This window comes from Protopterus annectens, chromosome 17.part0, assembly GCF_019279795.1.
Source record: "Protopterus annectens isolate FY-2018-M chromosome 17.part0, PAN1.0, whole genome shotgun sequence".
Taxonomy (NCBI): Eukaryota; Metazoa; Chordata; order Ceratodontiformes; family Protopteridae; genus Protopterus; species Protopterus annectens.
The window spans coordinates 627,310,521-627,328,775 of record NC_056751.1 but is presented as its reverse complement, the minus strand read 5'-3'; the positions used below and the strand labels follow the sequence as shown (position 1 = coordinate 627,328,775).

The following is an 18,255-nucleotide window of genomic DNA, read 5'->3' as shown; positions in this document are numbered from 1 at the left end:
TAAAAATAGCTGGTGTATAAGATTGTTATTTATTGTGACTCGCATCCTTCTCGTAGTTGTTGTTCTTTTGCCTTCCATTTGTATCTTCTGCATCTTGTACTTCCTCAGATTTTCCTACTTTCCTCTATTTTAAGTTTGGTTCCTAAACTTTCTTCATTAGTTTAGCATACTTGCTCTTAAATAGTGAATTAATCATCAAGTACTTGCACCTTGTCCAGAGTCTCTCTGTTACTCTTAAGTCCTCTTGTACAGATTGCTTTTCATTGGCTTTATAAAGATATTTTTCATAGTTTTTTTTTTTGTTTTGTGACCATGTGCTTTGTTATGAGTATATGTTTGGTCTGGAAATTTGCCTTCTGCTGTTGCAGTCATGGTTCAGGTAGTGATCTGGATGCCTCATGACTGGAAAGGGAAAGGGGAGGGCATCCATGAGTGTTTTTGGGTGACTTGACATCTTTGGGGGGGGCTGTGAATAATGGCTTCCTGACTCCATATTTACCAGCATTCGTTCTGCAAACTGGGGGAACTGTACTGGGATGTGATTAAAGTGGTGGTTAGGGGTGTACATACTTTGACAGCTGTGGGCCTGCATAAGAGGGGGAAAGCAGTCTTCCAGTTCAGGTCTAGTGAATGTGCATTCTTGAGTGAAGAGATGGTATATAGAGGTAGGTTAAGAAAATGCCTTCAGACCAGCCATGAAATTAAACCTCACTCCTCAAACTGTTGTTGTGGGAATCGATGGGTCAATGAGGGGCTGTGGGAAGAGCAGTGCTGTCAGATGGATAGCTAGGGTGTAAGTGATGATTATATTGAGTCAAGAAACAAAGCATGTATTTTTAATATATAGTTTATTACAAAAAAAGTCGCCACTAGTCCTTCAAACACAAATCTGTGTTTCTATTTACCAATAATTACTTCAGCTGCCAGTTCTGCACTTTATTGTGTGCCACATTTGTGTGTATAAATACATATGCATGTGCATACACACCACAAATTATAAAATTTTATTGTGTAAACAGTGTAACTACAGGTCAAAAAACACTGTTTCTTGAATCTCTGTATTCCCTTCTTATATGTGTCAGTACATAACTGTATATAATTGATGTTAGGTAGCTTATTTTATTATGGTCAGCTGATCATTGCTGAGTTTGTATCTATAGCATTAACTGCCCTGTACTGTCCTTTACTTGCATTTGATGCCAGTGATCTGGGTCATGACTGGAGGTTCACATATATAGTTAGTTGTTAGTAATAGACTTGTCATTTGTTGGTTAGGTAACACCTTCACTTTCAAAATAACAATAATCCTGTTATCTACGTATAATGACAGCTGAATTTTCTTTGGCTTGGCTCTCGTGTTGTACAAAAAACACACTCTGCTATATATTTGTTTGCTTTTTTCATTAACATACAGAAGCCTGACTTGAAAAGTGGTGATAACAAAACCCCACATAATTATCAGCTTAAGTATGTGGTATATTTGTAAGGTTCCAGGTGTACCAGCCTTCCACAACATGATTTGTAAACACTTCTGAATGCCTGTTTGGGGCACTATTGGCTTTTACATTGTGAGAGCTAAGTATAAATAAGCTTTTCTGGAATGTTCCACAATATGGGAACTATAGAAATTGGCTGGTAGTGTGAGTTTGGAGGATTGCTGTTTTAGCAGTGCATTGTCTGTCAGTTGGTGCAGAGGGTTAAGACTGTGAGCTGTAGTCCCTGTGGTACTGAGTTTGATTCCCTCAGCTCTCATTTGCTTTATGATTTTGAGCAAGTCACTTAACCTTATATTGCTCCTATGTCAACCCTGAAAAGAGGATTTGTGTGTCCAGTGAGTCTACCTTGTTCACAAATAGCTATTATTATTATTAGTAGTGGTAGTATTACTTTTTCCATGTTAGGCATGATATTTTGTGTTATGCAAAGACTTTTGTAAATTTTGATGCATTCCCTGTAGTACTATATGAGCCAAGTATAGAGAATCAGTGCCTGCTAGGCTATTTAATTTCAGTTGTTCAAGGAGAGGAATTATATCTTTGAGATTTTCTTGTAGTGGAATAAAGGAATTTGTGAGGAGCTGGGTACACCTGAGGAATGTGGTTGTAAGAGATTATCAAAGTCTGCCAGAGGATGAGGAGATAAACTGAGGCCGAATATTTTCAGATGAGGATGTGGAAAATGGCCAGTTAGTTGGCTGATGTTTCCATACATGCTTTGGGGAGTGTATTAGGAGTCTTGCTTGCATTTCATCTGTCTGCTTTTGTGCCATCTTATTGCATGTTTTACGAATGTGCTGTCTTGTGGTGGGAGTTGGGCTGGATTTCCAGGAATGCTAAGCCTTCTCTCTGAGGCTTGATAGGGCTTTATGTGCATGTGTTAGCCATTGTTTTTCTTGGACTTGTACAGTCTTGTTATTAAAAGAAAGCTTGTATTTTGGATTGTTACTAGCATTTGATAAGTATTTCTGCTGTGTATTTGGCTTAAATCATAACTTAGGAGACCATTTCAGGAAGGATAATATAGTTTTGTCTTTATGCTGGAATCTGATTTAGATTTGAACTAGATTAACTTATGAGGAAGTTTGTGAGGATGATGAAGGAAGAAACTTATGCGGTAGTGATCACTGAAAAGCGGAGAGTGTACGGTGATTGGAGATATTAGTGTAAGGTTGTTTATAATTATTAGGCCTAGTAGTGAGTGGATGGTTGCTCTAACATTTGGGTGAGTGAGATTCATAGGTTCATAGGTTGGTACTAGGCTATCAGCCCTAGGGCCTATACAAGCCTAGCCATAACAATTCCCTGGCTATTTCTTGATCCCTGGAGCGTGTAGCCCTGAGGGATTGATTTTTTTAGTATGTTCAGTGTCAACTTTGACTGGTTTGACATGGCCCAAAAGATGATCTATTCTTTCAAGGCTGAACGTCAGTAAGTCTGTTTATTGATGGTGCTAAGCAGATGAAGGTTGAAGTTGCATTGCATTATGAGAGTTTTGATTTTGGTTGGAGTAGGTGTTATGTCATGTAACAGGGTTCTGAATTTATCAGAAGTGGAGGGTGGGAAAACGATATGCCACTGTGAGGTGCAGAGGGGTGTTGGTGAGTAATTTGGCTAATACCCAGTTTGGATGGTGGTGTGAGAAGGGTTAGTTTGGGATTAAGTTGTATGCTTAAATGTGATTTGAAGAGAAAGATAGTTCCCCTTCCATTTCTAGTTCCATGTCTTGTGTTCAAGTGGAGGTTGTAACCAGAAAAGAAGTGATTTATGGAGGGGTTGACTTTTCTAATCCATGTTTCTGTTATAGTGATAATGGCAGGATTGTGTTGTGAGATGAAGCTGTTAATTTAGTCAGTTTTATATCTTAGGCTCGGTGCATTTATAAGGAAGCAGAAAGGGGGGGGTTGGGCAAGGGTTACTGTCAATGTTCCCTACAAGGACAAGTAATAGATGATAGGAGTGTATTTGTAAAGAAACATTAGAGGGTTTAGGGGATGTTTAGAACCTGGCAATTTAATTTGTATGCATAGCAGAAGACATCATAGGTGTTTTGGGGTGTAGAAGTTATGAGAATGTTTTCTTCTTTTCCTCCTACCCCATTTCATTCCTTCCAGCCATGCCAGTGCCCCCCATCCATCTCTGGGGTTACTTGCTCATCCTTCCTCCCTTGGACTTCTTCAGGTGAGCTGGGAACAATGTATTTCTTTAGGGCATCCTGGGGGGTGATGCCAGCAACTGCTTTTGCTGCTGAGAAGGGCTATTTATGACCTATGCTTATTTCCCTGCCTCCCACCCCTGCATTCATCAGCAATGTCTGAGGGCTATTCCCTTTTATGGACCACACCTCCTTTTAAGGGAGCACCTTCAAATGCCATCTCTCCTGGATGAGCACCCCCACCCCTTCCTTCCAGCAATTCAGATACCTGAGCCGCTAATTAAACCCAGGTCATCTGCCATATAATTAGGGCTTGATCCCTCTACTCCACAGTGCTGGCTGACGTTAGGGGAATGTTCACACCTGGTGATGAGAATGGCACCCGTGTGGATGCTTTAGATAGTTTGATGGGAGGGTTGGGCGATGACTGGCCATGTTGCAGTGATTTGTGCATTAACCGCTAAGGAGATATGTGTAAGTTATGCTGCAGGTTTTTGAAAGATACGATTTTAAGCAGATGAGTGGCAGGAGCAGATTTAACAAGTGAAATTGGTTTTGTGAGATCATGGTAAAGGTTAATGGTGAGAAGGGCAGTAATGGATAGGGTAAATTTAGAGTTCAGTGTAACTGAGGGGGTTCCCTTCAGAATCTCGAACTACTGAAATCCAGAATTTCAGTAGCCTGAGACCAGAAAGCTGAAAGTGCAGAATACCGAAACCCCAGAAGCACGAAATTCAAAATCCCGAAGTTCGGAGATTTTTAATTGGCGGTTCTGATGTTGGGGTGTGTGAGTGAGTGGTTGGAGATACAGGTAAGTGTTTGTGTTTTACGTTTTTTGGGTAGGGGCTTTATTATGTGTCTGTGTGTTTTGTTAGTGTGATGTGTGTATGCGAGGGGAATGTAGCTTGTTTTTGTGTGTTTGTCTGTGTAGTGCGACCTCGGAGTTAGTATATTTAAGTAGGGGTGTGTGTGGGGGTGTAGCCCCCCACATGGGGTTGCAAGGGGCTTGCCCCCCCTACTTGTATGTAGGGTTGGTGTTTGTGTATGTGTAGGGGTGTGTATGTTTGTGTTTGTGTCTGCGGTATGTTTAGTGTAGAAGTCGAGATTTTAAATTTCGCACTTCTCGGGTTTCTGGTTTATGGATTTTCGGCTTTGTGGTCTCGAGATACTGAAATTCGAGATTTCAGTATTTCGAGATTATGAAGTTAATCCAACTGAGGATATGGCTGAGTGATACTCTTATAGTAGGAAATAAGCTAGAATAAAAGTGTTAGGAACAATATATACATTAGAAAACTAATGGGAGATAAAAGATGAGCTTGGGAGTGCCATTTTATTATAAAGACTGAGAATTTCAGAGCATGAGAAAATAGTGTGGAAAGGAAGTAATGGGGAGGGCAAAAAAGTGAGGAGGAATTTTTGTAGGACTTTGTATATGGAGTATAGTGCTTCAGTTACCGTGGATTATGAGTAGTTTGCTGTGCTGCATTGAGTTTCAAATGCAGAGAATAAGAACTTAGATTGAGGTAAAATGGCTCATTGATAAACAGAAAATAGTGGCATGAGTGGAAGAAGTAGTTGAATCAGTGTATTAGCCTTGCATTGCTGTAAGGTGCAAGGATGTGTGCAGTACTAAAGGGAATTGGCTTGAGTTTTTATTCCTTTAAGAGGAGGTGTTCATGTGGAGAGAAAAGGGCATGGAGTTGGAGGTACAAAAGAAGTAATATGTAGAGTGGCTGGGAAGTGGTGGGGGTGGTAGGAGAATGAAGTGAGCACACTCCTCCATGTGTTAGCTGGTGCAAATCAGTCAGTGCATGGGCAGTCCCCATTTTGGTAGATGTATATCCTGAAGAAAAATGGAATAGGTAAGAACAATTTTTGTATCCAATTGTAAAAATGACTGGGGGTGGGGCAGCTTGCTACTTACAAGTACCACTAAGAAGTTAGGAGTACAGACATTAAATTCTTGAATGGACCACAGTAAATATAAGGAAGAGAGAAAGGGAGGAATGTCTTTGTATAGACAAAACAAAGGATTTGCAAATGCAGAGATGAAAGTAAGCTAAGCTAGTGCAGCGCACACAGTCTCTGCTGAACCTAAACAACTACTTTAGATCAGTTAAACATCATGCATGCCTTGGGATACAGTAATGTCCCAACAAACATGTAGGAACAGCAGTAGATTAACTTGGGAGTGGGCACAGCCAAACAAGTCCACAGCTGCTGGTCTGGTGGTAAGAGATGTATAGCCTTGGGAGACCATAATGTCCCAACAAATATTAAAAGAGGTTGGAGCATTCTCACAAACAGCCATGAACTAGGGGGCTTATGTTGCAGAAGTAGGGTGTTCAGATTTCTTTGTACTGAATGCTAATTCTTCCATCTGCCAGGCCTCTTTATCCAGCTACTTTCATATCTGTACCTTTTCTTTCAGGTACCAGTTTGCCAGCTGTTAAACATGTCTTGGAGAAGATCTGTGTGACATTGTTGGGAATGGAGGAGAAACTTAATGAACTTGACCGGGCGTCAGGAGATGGAGACTGTGGCAGCACACATGCACGAGCTGCTCGAGGTTTGTACTCTCAAATATCTACAACTCATGTTCTTGAACTGTCGCAATGAGCCTCCCTCAAGCTAGGAAAATGTTTTTGACCCCCCCCCCCAATATGTTTTTTCATAAAAATGTACTCAGCTTTAGAGACTGACCCTTTCCTTCCAAACAAGCATGCTTAAAGTAATCAAGATTTGATTTAGTGTGTTATTCTTGTACTACTGGTGTGCATTAAAATGTACATAATCACTTCCTTTTATTCTTCTACAGTCAGAGTCCTCATAAAATTAATATTGAGTCATTAACTTTTTAATAACGGAACATTTTCAGACATGCTTATACCTTCCCTGCAAAATGCCTGGGCCTCCATAGGAAGGTTGGCTTTTCCATTTCAGAACTGCTGGCCTATAATATCGATGTAGATGTACATACTTTCTCTTTGGAATACATGGAAGTCTTTTTTTCCATAAGTACAGGAATGTTAATATTATTACTAGCCATGTCTGTTTTTGTAGAGCATCCTGTAGTGTTAGGGAAAGCTAGGAATCATTTATGGTTTACTTTTTGTTTCTCTCCACATGTCCATATGACCTCACAGTGTAAATGTCTGTGCTCCCTTAATGATTCATTCCATTAGTGCTGGTGGAGGGGGTGGGTGTTGCTGAAACTCTGGGGTCTGGATAATTGTCTGACTGATCTTATTCACCATGGGAGGTTGAATTTTTAGCTAATGTCCTAGCCTTCCTTGACAGGCATGGATCACCAGGATGCAGTGGGTCAGGTTGGCAGCTTAATGTATATGCATGTTACCTACTAGACAGCTGATGGCAAGTTTCCTACCCTTCTCCAAAGAACATGAACTAGTTTCAGCCACTTTATCATTTTCTCTGGCTAACATTATGACACCTGGGCTGCTAACTGAACCTAAGGCAGTAACAGCATAGGTAGCCACCTTATCCATGCACAGGTAGGCTGACCTTGAGGCTGTAGTCTTTTGTTGTTTGTGAATGTGTTTCATGGATGTGCTGACTTGTTGTAGTTACCCTTGAGCTTTGAGTAGGAAAAAAAATAGTGAGCAGTTTGCAAGAATTAGTCTCACAACTGCCATGAGCTACCCTGCACAGTAAGGTGGAACATATATCCATGCATATGTACACACATTCACATGCATTATTATTAATGTGGTTCTGTAATGAGACTGGGAGCATCAGTGCAAACCAACATATTAGTAGTCCCAAGAGTAAATGAACAAATAAAATAAATGTGAATGAGGTGGGCTAATCACATCCTTTGTCAAAATGTGGATAACACTTTTATGTCTCTGACTCAGAGGACTGCAGTACGGCATTCTGTCTGACACCAAGGGTGGGAATGTATTATGACATTTCCACTGACACTGAGAGTCTGGAACCTTCCTGGCTTACAATATGTCTGAAGTTATACAGTCCAGTTCTTACTGTTCCTAGGCTTGCATTATGCTAACTTGTCAAAGTTTTTTTGTGACTGCTTAATTTTTGAAGTTGCTGTCCAGCCTATGCAAATTGTTTTGTTGTATTCTTTGAAATAGGCAGGAGTGTTATAAGCTCTGTGACAGAATCATGGTGTTGGTAATGTTAGATGATATAGTCAGGGCAAGACTGCTGGGTAGAGTGGACTGCAAAGTTTGGAACATTAAGAATTCTGCAGTAAAATGAGTGCCCTGCCATTCTCAAAGATGGTGCTACTAGAAATGCAAAGATCTAAAGAATTACTGTTGTCTTTCTTCACACTTAACTGCTCCTATATAGCTACGCATTTTTATTACTGTGCTTTCAACCACCATGTCAGACTATCTGTGATTGTTTTTTTCTCCATTTAGCTTTTGATTTTTAATTTCTGCTCTTCCAACCTGAACTCCTATTGTTGTCTTGTTCATAAACAAGATTGCTATAGTTTTTTACCATGATATTTTCTTGAACGTAGATTATATGGCGTTCTTCTTTGATATTATGTCAACAAACATGTTTTGGGTACATATTTCAGGATAGCCAGCTGTGGTTTGGAAGTATGGTTTGCATTGGGTGAACTCATAAACAGACTAACAAAAAGTCATACTTCACTGCCTCCCTCCATGGCATAGAGGGATGAACACCTGATTACAACTTAGATGGCCTGTGTTTGATTAGCACCATGAACACTGAAAGGAGCAAAGTGTGGATAACTGGAGTGAGTAACCTTTTTCTGGTTTGCCAGTCCTGGAGTGATGGGGGTGGTGTTGGGTCACTGTTTGGTTGACAGTGGGTGAAGTGGGTTTTGCAGCTGTGGGAATGGGTCTGCCTAGCACTTGCTACCCATGGTGCATAAACATAAGCTGGGGAGGGGGGAAGGCAGGTATGGAGGTACTCCTGCTCTCCTCCTCCAGGTAAGCAGCATCTGTAAAGCTTAAGAGAGCTGCTGCAGAGGTAGCAGCTCCAGGGTTTAGGAGAAGAGTCTGCTGGATCCACCAGACTATTCCACCTCCCTACTGCTCAATTCTCTCCTCTCTGGGAAGTGAGTGGGGCTGATAAGGTCCTCAGACTAGAGAAAAAAGTGGACTGTAAGGCTGTCAACTGAGCTGGTAGTGCCTGGCTCCCGTCCCAAGAGAGGAATGAATGAATGGATCATTGGGGTGAAGGAGGGAGAGCCCTTGTGCAACACATGAGATGGGGGGTTGGGGGTTCCTTCTGTTGCCCAGAGCAAATTCTGAACCACCATCCTATGTGACTGTATAAGGTGAGATGAAACACCCTAAGTTAGTAAGTTTGTGTCTGTCACCCTGGATCCCATGCTATTTGTTGATCCCTTGTTGTTTTCCACCTTGAAGCTGCTTGTTGAAGGTAGAAAAATCTGGGGTTCACTGCTTTGCTTATCTTACCCTGCCCTGTGTAGTTCACTGTCTTACCAGTTTCATGACAGTGTGTCTGTGGTTTACTTTAGCTGGTACCTTACGACGTACGATTCCATTAGGCCTACTGGGATCCTTTTTGATTTCATTCTGCATTGATGTATAATTAATTTTATGTGGCTTTTCCTTCTGTTTTGTGCTATTTTAGCACTTATCTCGTATTTGAATTTAGTCAAAATAAATTTGATCGAGTGACCCGTATTCCAGTTTTTTGTTAAAGAAGTTGTAGATCTGTTGGCTGCTTTTAGTACACACACGCATACTCACCTGCATGCTCTGTCTCTGAGTTACTTACCTTTAGTACTATTTTTTTCTGCTCTCCTGCAGATTATTTCAAATGCTGATTCTAGCATTATCAGTGGAGCTGTAATCTATTCTCTGAACCTACCCAGTGTACTAAACTGTCTTACTCAGTTTTTGATGTAACCCCCTGTTCCATAACTAAATTTGTATTCTGTTCACTGAGAAACCTGGTGAACCTTGAACCCAGAATACAATGTCTTACTGTTGTATGCAGAAGAAAAAGTTCCTGGAATTCCCATCACTATTGATCAGATACATTATTTTGCCACCCAAAATCGCCAGCAAACAAAATTAGGTTGGGCATTGGCCTCCTTATACCACTTTGACAAACCTCTTAGTGCTGTTTTACTTACTGTATGCATTTCATTCTTAACCAGCTCCCTGCAGAGGTTGTTACTACACCAAGGCTCTCACTTTTGATGCCTTTTGCTTAAACTGTACAGTATATCTTTTATATCCTGCTCAAATTATCCCCTCTCAGTGGATGACTGTGCTGTTTTCCTTTATTCATTGCCTTCTTACTGGCACTTCTCTCTGTACTGTGCTCCTCTCTGCGTGACTTTTGTTTCACTTTGACTGTGTTGCCGAATTCTGTTTATTTTGAGCTGACAGTGGCCTTAGCTTTCTTGGAACCAGTCCTTGACTCACTTTGTCTCACTGTGCTGCCAGGACTTTTAAGTTCAGCTCAGTACTTGGACTGGTTGTTTAGCTGGCATATAAATCCCTCTATTGTAACATAACACACTATCTTTGTGAAGGAACCTTTTTTGTAGTCTAAATCAAGTCTTAACAGATATTTACATATTCACCTTCACTTGTTTCCTTGTGTTTGTTTCTTAGCTATTCAGGAGTGGATGGCAGAGGGGGCAATTCCAGCACAACCCGCTCAACTCTTCACAACTTTGGGAATGCTGATTCAAGAGAAAATGGGTGGTTCTTCTGGGGCAGTAAGTAAATAACCGAGTAAACATGAAATGACAGCGTGTGTATTTGCTCTAATGTTTCACAGGTACCTTATTTGTGTGAGCAAGGAAATAACTGCTGCATAAAAAGAGTGTAAGATAAAATTATTTATACTCCTATTCAGAATTCCTCCTCTCAGATATTGGCAGATTAAACCAAATTAAACAGTTTCAGCACATAACTTGGCAACTGGAGCTTGATAACTAAAAATTAACTAGCATTTTGGCTGTCTGCCTTTATAGTTTCAAAAGAAAGAAAATGGACAGCCGAAGTGCTAGGTATTATTTATACTTATATAACTTTTTCTCTAACTGCAGCTTGATTTATAAAGTTGCATATCACAGTTTCACTTTGGTTAGGTTGAGTTTTGTAGGTAAACTTAATTTCACTGTTATTTAATTTAATTGGAGATTTCCATTTGCTTACAACAGAAAAATGTAAGGAAATATCATTCCTTCACTCTTATCTGCAACCCTTCATTCCTTCTTCTGGTTTAATGAATTATAGAACATGATATTTCTCTTATCAGAGGGCAGGTGTGTTCACTGTTAAACACAATTGCTCACTGCTTGATTTATGTGTCAGATCACTGGACTGCACATTGTCACCTGACCACTTGGGCTGTTACATTGTGTTACAGTGTATCACTTCCACATGGGCTGTTACATTGTGTTACTGTGTATAATTCTGACATATTGTTAGTAGAGACTGTGAGCCTGTACCACAACACAACGTTATAACAATGATGTGTGTCCCCTTAAAATTCTCAGCACGTTGAGTATTTCTGCATACTGTGCTTACATATTTCTGGAGTGGAGATGATACCATAGGGTATCCCCTTACACCCTGCAATGGCTCAGCTTGAATCTGGTTCCATGGTCCAGTAATGCTAGAATAACAAATAATTAGCATTTGTCAGTGATCAATGCACCCTGCAAAACAAAGCACTGTAACCTGTTGTGTGACAGCTGCTTTTCAGGGGGCTGTAATAAAAAAAAAACTGACTAAGACACATCTGGATTGTTCTACAAAGTCTGTACATCCTCTTGGATATTTGACCTTTCTATAGAATAGACATCTGAATTCAGGGGGACCAAAAGGAAACCGAGCAGTTCAGTTTTCCTGGAGTAAGTGTAAGTTCACAAAGCTTGTTGTTGCTCATTGTTCTTTGTTTTACTTCGTAAAACTGGACTACTGGGACTGCTTGATTATCATTTGAGGTTGTTGCTTGCAAAGTCAGTGTATCAGAAAGCAGCAGAACAAATGAAGTAACAGACAGCTACCAGTGGGCTCACTGAGTCTACCTTCATATGCCTATGCTGTTTTAGTTTGGTGTTTTGGTATGCTTTGCCACCATGTTTCCCACTGATAGGCTCCAACTATTCATAGTGACCCTACCAAAGTCTCCTAATTTACCACACTACTGGATGAATAGCCTCTCAGTGGCTAAGGGTTAAGGTTTTTGCTTCCCATACACAAAGTACAAGGTTCAGTCCTGACCTCCAGCTAATGATTATGTGGAGTTTGCATGCTTTTCCTGTGCCACTGTAGGGTTCCTTTCACCTCCCAATAATATGCTGGTTGTTTCCACCTCAAACTCACCCAAGAATAGAGTTGTGTGCAGCAGCACAGACTCTATATGGTACCTTTTGGGGGAAGAGTCTTATAGACCAACTGCTTTAGGTATTAACTGTGGTTTGCAGTATCCTGAAAATAAGAAAACATGGATCACAGACTGCATGCCATGTCAGGGCTAGCAACTCAACTGTTTATAAAAATTAGCTCTAGGTGATTTGGTCATGTTGACTAATGTCAAAAATGGACATGGGTATTTGCTGGAGATAAGTCGGTTGAGGATGTTGCATATTCTTATCTACACCAGGGACTTCTGCTAATGGTGGGAGGGGTCTTTGTGCTCCTATTGGCCAGTGTGAGCATGCTATAAAGCCCAGCAGCCTTGGGTCAATAAGCTACTGGTCAGCAGGAGTCCATTTACCCAGATTGGGTTACTTGGGATAGCTCTGTTGAGCAAAAGGTGGATTTAAAACTAATTAACTTGCTAAACATGAACTAAGGATTGTTACATTCAGTGTAGGTTCTCTGACATGATGTAGCTTGGAAGTGGATGAGATGAAGGTAAGGCTGAACATCATCTGTATTCAGGAGACGAGATGGAAGGGCAGTGCGGCAAAGCTACTTAGATTGGGATGTAGAGTCTACTACTCAGGGGGAGGCCAGACTAGAAAAGTGTGGGAATTGTGAAGGAAAGCCTTCAGAAGACAGTGAGGGGTGTCATCAGAATTAGTGACAGACTAATGGCAGTCAGACTACAGTGTAAGGGTAGGGCAGTATTAAAATCTTGGCCTTTGTCTCAGAGCCTGATTGTGATAATGAGGAAAACAGTGCATTCAGGCAGCAGCTGCAGGCCCTACTAGGTAAAGCAGGGCGACATGAGTTGGTGTTGTTAATAGTGGACCTGAATGTTTATATAGGGACAGACAGGGCAGGATATGAGAACTGCCTGGTTCCACATGGGTGAGGCAATTGGAATAAATGAATGGCCATTCTAGACTTATGCCTGGCAGATGACTTGATGGTAGCCAACACATGGTTGAGTAAGAGACATTCTAGACTTATGCCTGGCAGATGACTTGATGGTAGCCAACACATGGTTGAGTAAGAGACAGTCACAAGGTAACATACAAAATTAGCCAACATGCACCTCGGGTAGAATTCCTCCTAGTAAGGAAAAGGCATTGAAGTAGAATCAGTGATTGCAAAGTCATTCCTTGTGAAACAGTCAGCCCTCAGCATAAACCACTGGTTGACACAATCGGCTGTAAACAGTGGTCAGAGAAGGCTCTAAGGTCAACAGAGAATAGACTGAAGACCTAGAAGATGACTAGCGGGAAAGCATAAGAGTTCAAAGAAATACTCAGGGCTCTAGTGTCTCCAGAAGAAGAGGAAACGGGTGGAGTTGAAGAAAAATGGAAGCACTTCAAAACAGCATGTATGAGGACTGTATAACACATTTTGCAGTTGAGTCAGGTATGGAAATAAGGTATGTAAGGAAAGCTGGTGGTGGTGGAATGCATACATCCAGCAAGTCATGAAAAGAAAGAAGGCGTACAGGAAAAAGTGGAAGATAGAAAAGACAGACTATGTTAAGAAGGAATACTGACTGGATAAAAAAGAGACTAAAAGAGCAGTTACTATAGCAAAGAACAAGCATCAGAGGCACTGTAGCAGTTTCTGGAAAATGGCTCTGTAGGTGGCACAAAGAAACTCTATCAGATTGCAAGACAAAGACAGAAAGATGAAGATATTCATTAGACACCCTTCATAAGGGATGCCAGCAACAACCAGCTCAGCAGTCCACAGAACATCAAACTCTGATAGGAGTAGTAGTTCCAGTAGCTTCTTAATGAAGAAAACCCCACTGAAGCTGTACTGCCCCAGACATACCCTACGATGAAAAAAGAAGGGCCCACCACAGAGGAAGTAATACCAGCACTAAAGAAAATAAAGTCAGGAAAATCAACTGGTTCAAATGAGGCCATGACAGATTTGGTCAAGATGTTTTGTGAATTAGAGGAGAAATGGTTCCAGAAGATAATCATAGCAGTATGGAGAGAAAGGTGTATCCTATATGACTGGAGAATAAGCATTCTAGCACCAGTGTTAAAGAACAAAGGGATCATTCACAGCTGTGGGCATTCTAGAGCTATCAAACTCTTGTCACACTCCATGGAGGAACTAGAGTGTGTAACTGATAAAAGAATATACCGAGTAGTACAGAGTAAGATGGGAGATGAGCAGTTTGGTTTCGGATCAGGATGCAACACAACTGACCCAATGTTTGCAGAGAGACAGATAGTTGAAAAGAAGTTAGCGATGAGGAAAGAGTCCAACTGGGCATTCCTAGACTGGGAAAACACAATGACAAGGTCCCAACTGATTCTGGCATAATGATCCAATAACACAAGTGCAGACAGTATTTGAACTCTGTGGGCTTCCTATTGAGAATGGGTATGCATCATGATCAAACTGTGAGTCCACTGCTGCTCATACTGGTGATGGACTACATTAGCAAAGCAGGCTATGTGGGAGAGATCAACAAAGTTGCTGTATGCAGATGATGTCACACTACAGATAGACTGAACAAGAGCTTCAGCAAATGATAGGGGAATGGAATGCAAAACTGGAGGTACACTGAAGAAGAAGCTGAAATCTGAGATAGAAGGGAAAATAGTGGAACAGGTTAACAGCTTCAGGTTTTCTGAGAGAGATGTTTGAGGAGAAGAGAGGTCTGAATGAGGAGGTTAAAGCTAAAAATCAGAGGGACTGCAACCAACTGGCACAGTGCGTCAGGGGTAATATATGACAGATGAACCCCAAAAAAGCTGACAAGTAAGGTGTACAAAGCAGTAGTACAAGTACTACTGTATGGTACAGAAGCCTGGACTGTGAAGTAAGGCAGTTGAAGAAGCTAAAGGTGATACAGATGAAATGCCGGAGATGGGTGGTTGGCTGAAAATATGAGGATATCAGAGCAGAAGCCCAAATATTTCTAGTTGCAGAGAAGGCCAAAGAGAACAGTTTATGGTGGTTTGGGCACATGTGGGCAATCTGGTAAAGAAATTTGGGACAGATAGGCAAACAGGAAGAAGGCAAGAAGAAGGAAATGAGAGCATCCAGAAAAGAGGTGGATGTATTGTGTGAGAGACCTGCGACAGTCAAGTAGAAAAACAGGAAAAAGGGGGTTGATGATGATGATGTTCATCATCATCATCATCATCATCATCATCATGGCTGAGTTAACTGCTGCAGAATTCCTTTTTTCATAAACAGATTTATTAAATTTGCACCATTTAAACACTGGCACAGGCACACACATAGTTATAGAAAAGAAAACAAGCCATTGTGCGTTTTCCTGAGTTTCATGCATTATACGTTTTCTTTTCTAATAAGCATCATTCTTTCCAGCATTACACACATTTCTCAAATCCTGCCTTCCCTTAATTTTTTCTTCACTTTCTCCTGAACATTATTCTGCATTTGTTTTTCCCACAGATTCTATATTTTTCTCCTTCCTTCTCCTAAGGATTCCACCTCCAGTTCTTTTGTCTCCTGTACAATATTCATTACTTCAATTACATTTGGTTTAGATTTTGATTTCCATATTTTAGTAATTGCTTTGTTTGGCAGCTAGAAAGGCCTAGGTATGTCTAGGCAATTCAGAGCCTATACCCCAGCTCAAAAGAATGATTTCCTTAGGTACAATCATTTGCTACCCCAACATTGATGACAAACTACTCTGTATGGAGTATTAAAAATCTGCCAACTTGTTAGATTCCCAAAAAGCATTCCAATTACCTTCCTCTTTCCCAACACACATCCAGCAGTTGTTGCCTATCTGAGGAAAAATTCTCTGAAGTTGGCTTGGGGTAATTTAAGCAAATGCTTTCATGCAAAAATTGTTGTTGTTGTTGTTATTGTTTTGTTTGTGTTGTTATTAAGTACTTTTTAGCCATTTTGTTTTTAGTGTGACCCACATTTCTCAGCCCCTTGTCCATACCTTTTGTATTTTTTTGTGTCAGTTTCTTGATTTTGTGAACTATTTGGCAACAAATGTTAAGTACTCATTTAGTTCTTCTATGCTTATATTTTCATTACTAAATAGAAAGATGAAGTCCTGGGGGACATAACTGTTTCAAGGTGCAAAATGTATTTTACTGTAACAAAGCTGTTAAAGCATTGGATTTAAAGGTAACATCCACATAAATCCCAGTACCTGTATGCATAATACAATGGATATAGTCATGTGAAAAGGCCAAGGGCTATATCAGGTTGTCCCAAGTAGTCACACGAGACAAAACAATTCCAGTCATAGTAAGTAGCATTTGGATACCAAACATTTGAACAGCTGAAGAAACTACTACTTTATAAGACTTCTGATAAGGAATTTCATCAGGACCTACCACTGCTGCTTTCTAACAACTCCGACAAACTTTTTCACTGAACTGTACTACTTCTTGCTTGGAATCATCAGTAGAAACAGGCATTAATGCTGACATCATCTCTGTCATAGAAGGACACGAGTCATAGAAGCCCTGCGAAGTTTGATTGTTCATATGTACTGCTGTGGTACCTGCATCCTCTCTCCATTCTTTACCAACCATCTGTAAATTGTCAGGATGATCCAGTAGTGTAATCAGCACATCATCCAGTTAACCACCACCTTGTGAGTCTCATCTGCAACAGTTTGCTTCAGTATTGGTCTCTGTTCAAACACGCTTTGTCATAGTAGGATGTCCCCTATCCATACTTTAAGTGTAAAGGAACTTCCCAATGTGCCCTGGCCATATTGCTCCTAATTAGTATAAACACCACATCAGGAATCCCCTGAAGACTTAAAAGGCTGAAGGCCTAGTGGGATTGTCTCTTAGATTTATTAGTTCAGCTGATAAACTTGCAACCTTTTGGCCTTCAATAAACTTGATTTTCATCACCCAATGTTGATATTTTTTTACTTTGCCCACTGGACATGTGTCCCTTTTGAGGGGCTGGAGCAATGCACTGATATTTTCTGCTTCATGTATACATATCAAGAACATTTTCGAAGGAAATTAATGACATATTAACCTCTGACTGTAAAGGAAAACTTATTTCATAATTTTGGAAGGCTTTGTTGTATATATCTGTCACATTTTGTTTGATGTTGCTGTTTATTTTGGTATTAGCTTCCCTGATCTCTTGTTAGTTCCCCCAGCAGTGCTTTTCGAATCACTGAATTTCAGAGTTTACCTCATAATAGCCTGTAAGAGACGGAGTATAATGGTGGCTCCAGTGGTGTAGAGAGATAAAGCCATAGTTACAGCTCAGCTGACCTGGGTTTGATCAGCAGCTTGGGCAACTGATGGAGTGGCAAGGAGGGATGGCACTTGCTGGTGATGCAACCTAAGGGGAGGCATGGTCCAGAGAGAGGAGTTGTCCTCAGATACAACCAGTAAGTATGGAAGATGGGAAAAGGAGAAAGCAGTAGGACATGTAAAAAAAAGTCACTGGACAGAAACACAGACGTTCAAGCCACTAAGGTATCGCTTAAGATCCTCAACTAGCCCCAGCAACACCAAAACAAGCCTGGGGATGGGGTAGTAGGATGCTGGTGGACCTGACATGAATGTGGGGTACTGGAAGCAATGCCAGTATAAATGAGGCCCAAGTGGGTCAAAAAATTAAAAATAAATGAATAAATAAATACAAGAATGCAATGACAAATTCAGCAGTATATTCAATAATGGATGAGATCAGTGTGGGTTTAAATAGATCATTAATCTGTCTGTAGTGGTGAGACATTTATTTCTTCCCTCATTCTAGAATAACCTGCTAAATCAATTTCAGGGTCATGAGGGAGGTGCAGCCTGTAAAACAAACACACAAAGAGTCAAGTAGCAAAGCAGAGCTCACCAAAATGAAAAAGTATATCTGAAAACCATCATGTCATATAGGTTCATAGGTGTGTACTACATTAATGGCCCTGAAGCCTTTACAAACCTAGCCCATAGGATTACCCTGACATCGTGCCACCCGACCTTAGTTCCCAGTGCTTCTGCCGAGTAGAGCCACTGGAGTGATCCCCGGGGTGAATTTTCTCTTTCCCATGCACTCATCAAGGTTTCTCTTGAAAATAGCCAGTGAGGTGCTCTGTTTGACATGTATGGGAAGTCTATTCCATAACAAGGGCAGTCTCTGGGTTATGAACCTGTCCCTCCAGCATGTTCTGTTGATTGTGGTAATGAAGTTGAGGTCACTGGAGCGTGTGATTGGGATTTCTTTAGATGTAGCATTTCTAACAGAGCTG

The 18,255-nt window shown here is 40.8% G+C and overlaps 1 protein-coding gene across 3 annotated transcripts in view; it reads left to right on the top strand.

The window, feature by feature from the left end:
• TKFC (triokinase and FMN cyclase) overlaps positions 1 to 18,255 on the top strand; it is a 574,388-nt gene that overhangs the window by 396,046 nt on the left and 160,087 nt on the right. For all 3 annotated transcript variants that reach the window (XM_044059497.1, XM_044059496.1, XM_044059495.1), the window contains exons 13-14: positions 6,086 to 6,223; positions 10,269 to 10,375. In XM_044059497.1, coding sequence (XP_043915432.1) covers positions 6,086 to 6,223; positions 10,269 to 10,375 — 245 coding nt within the window. The remainder of the gene's footprint in view (positions 1 to 6,085; positions 6,224 to 10,268; positions 10,376 to 18,255) is intronic.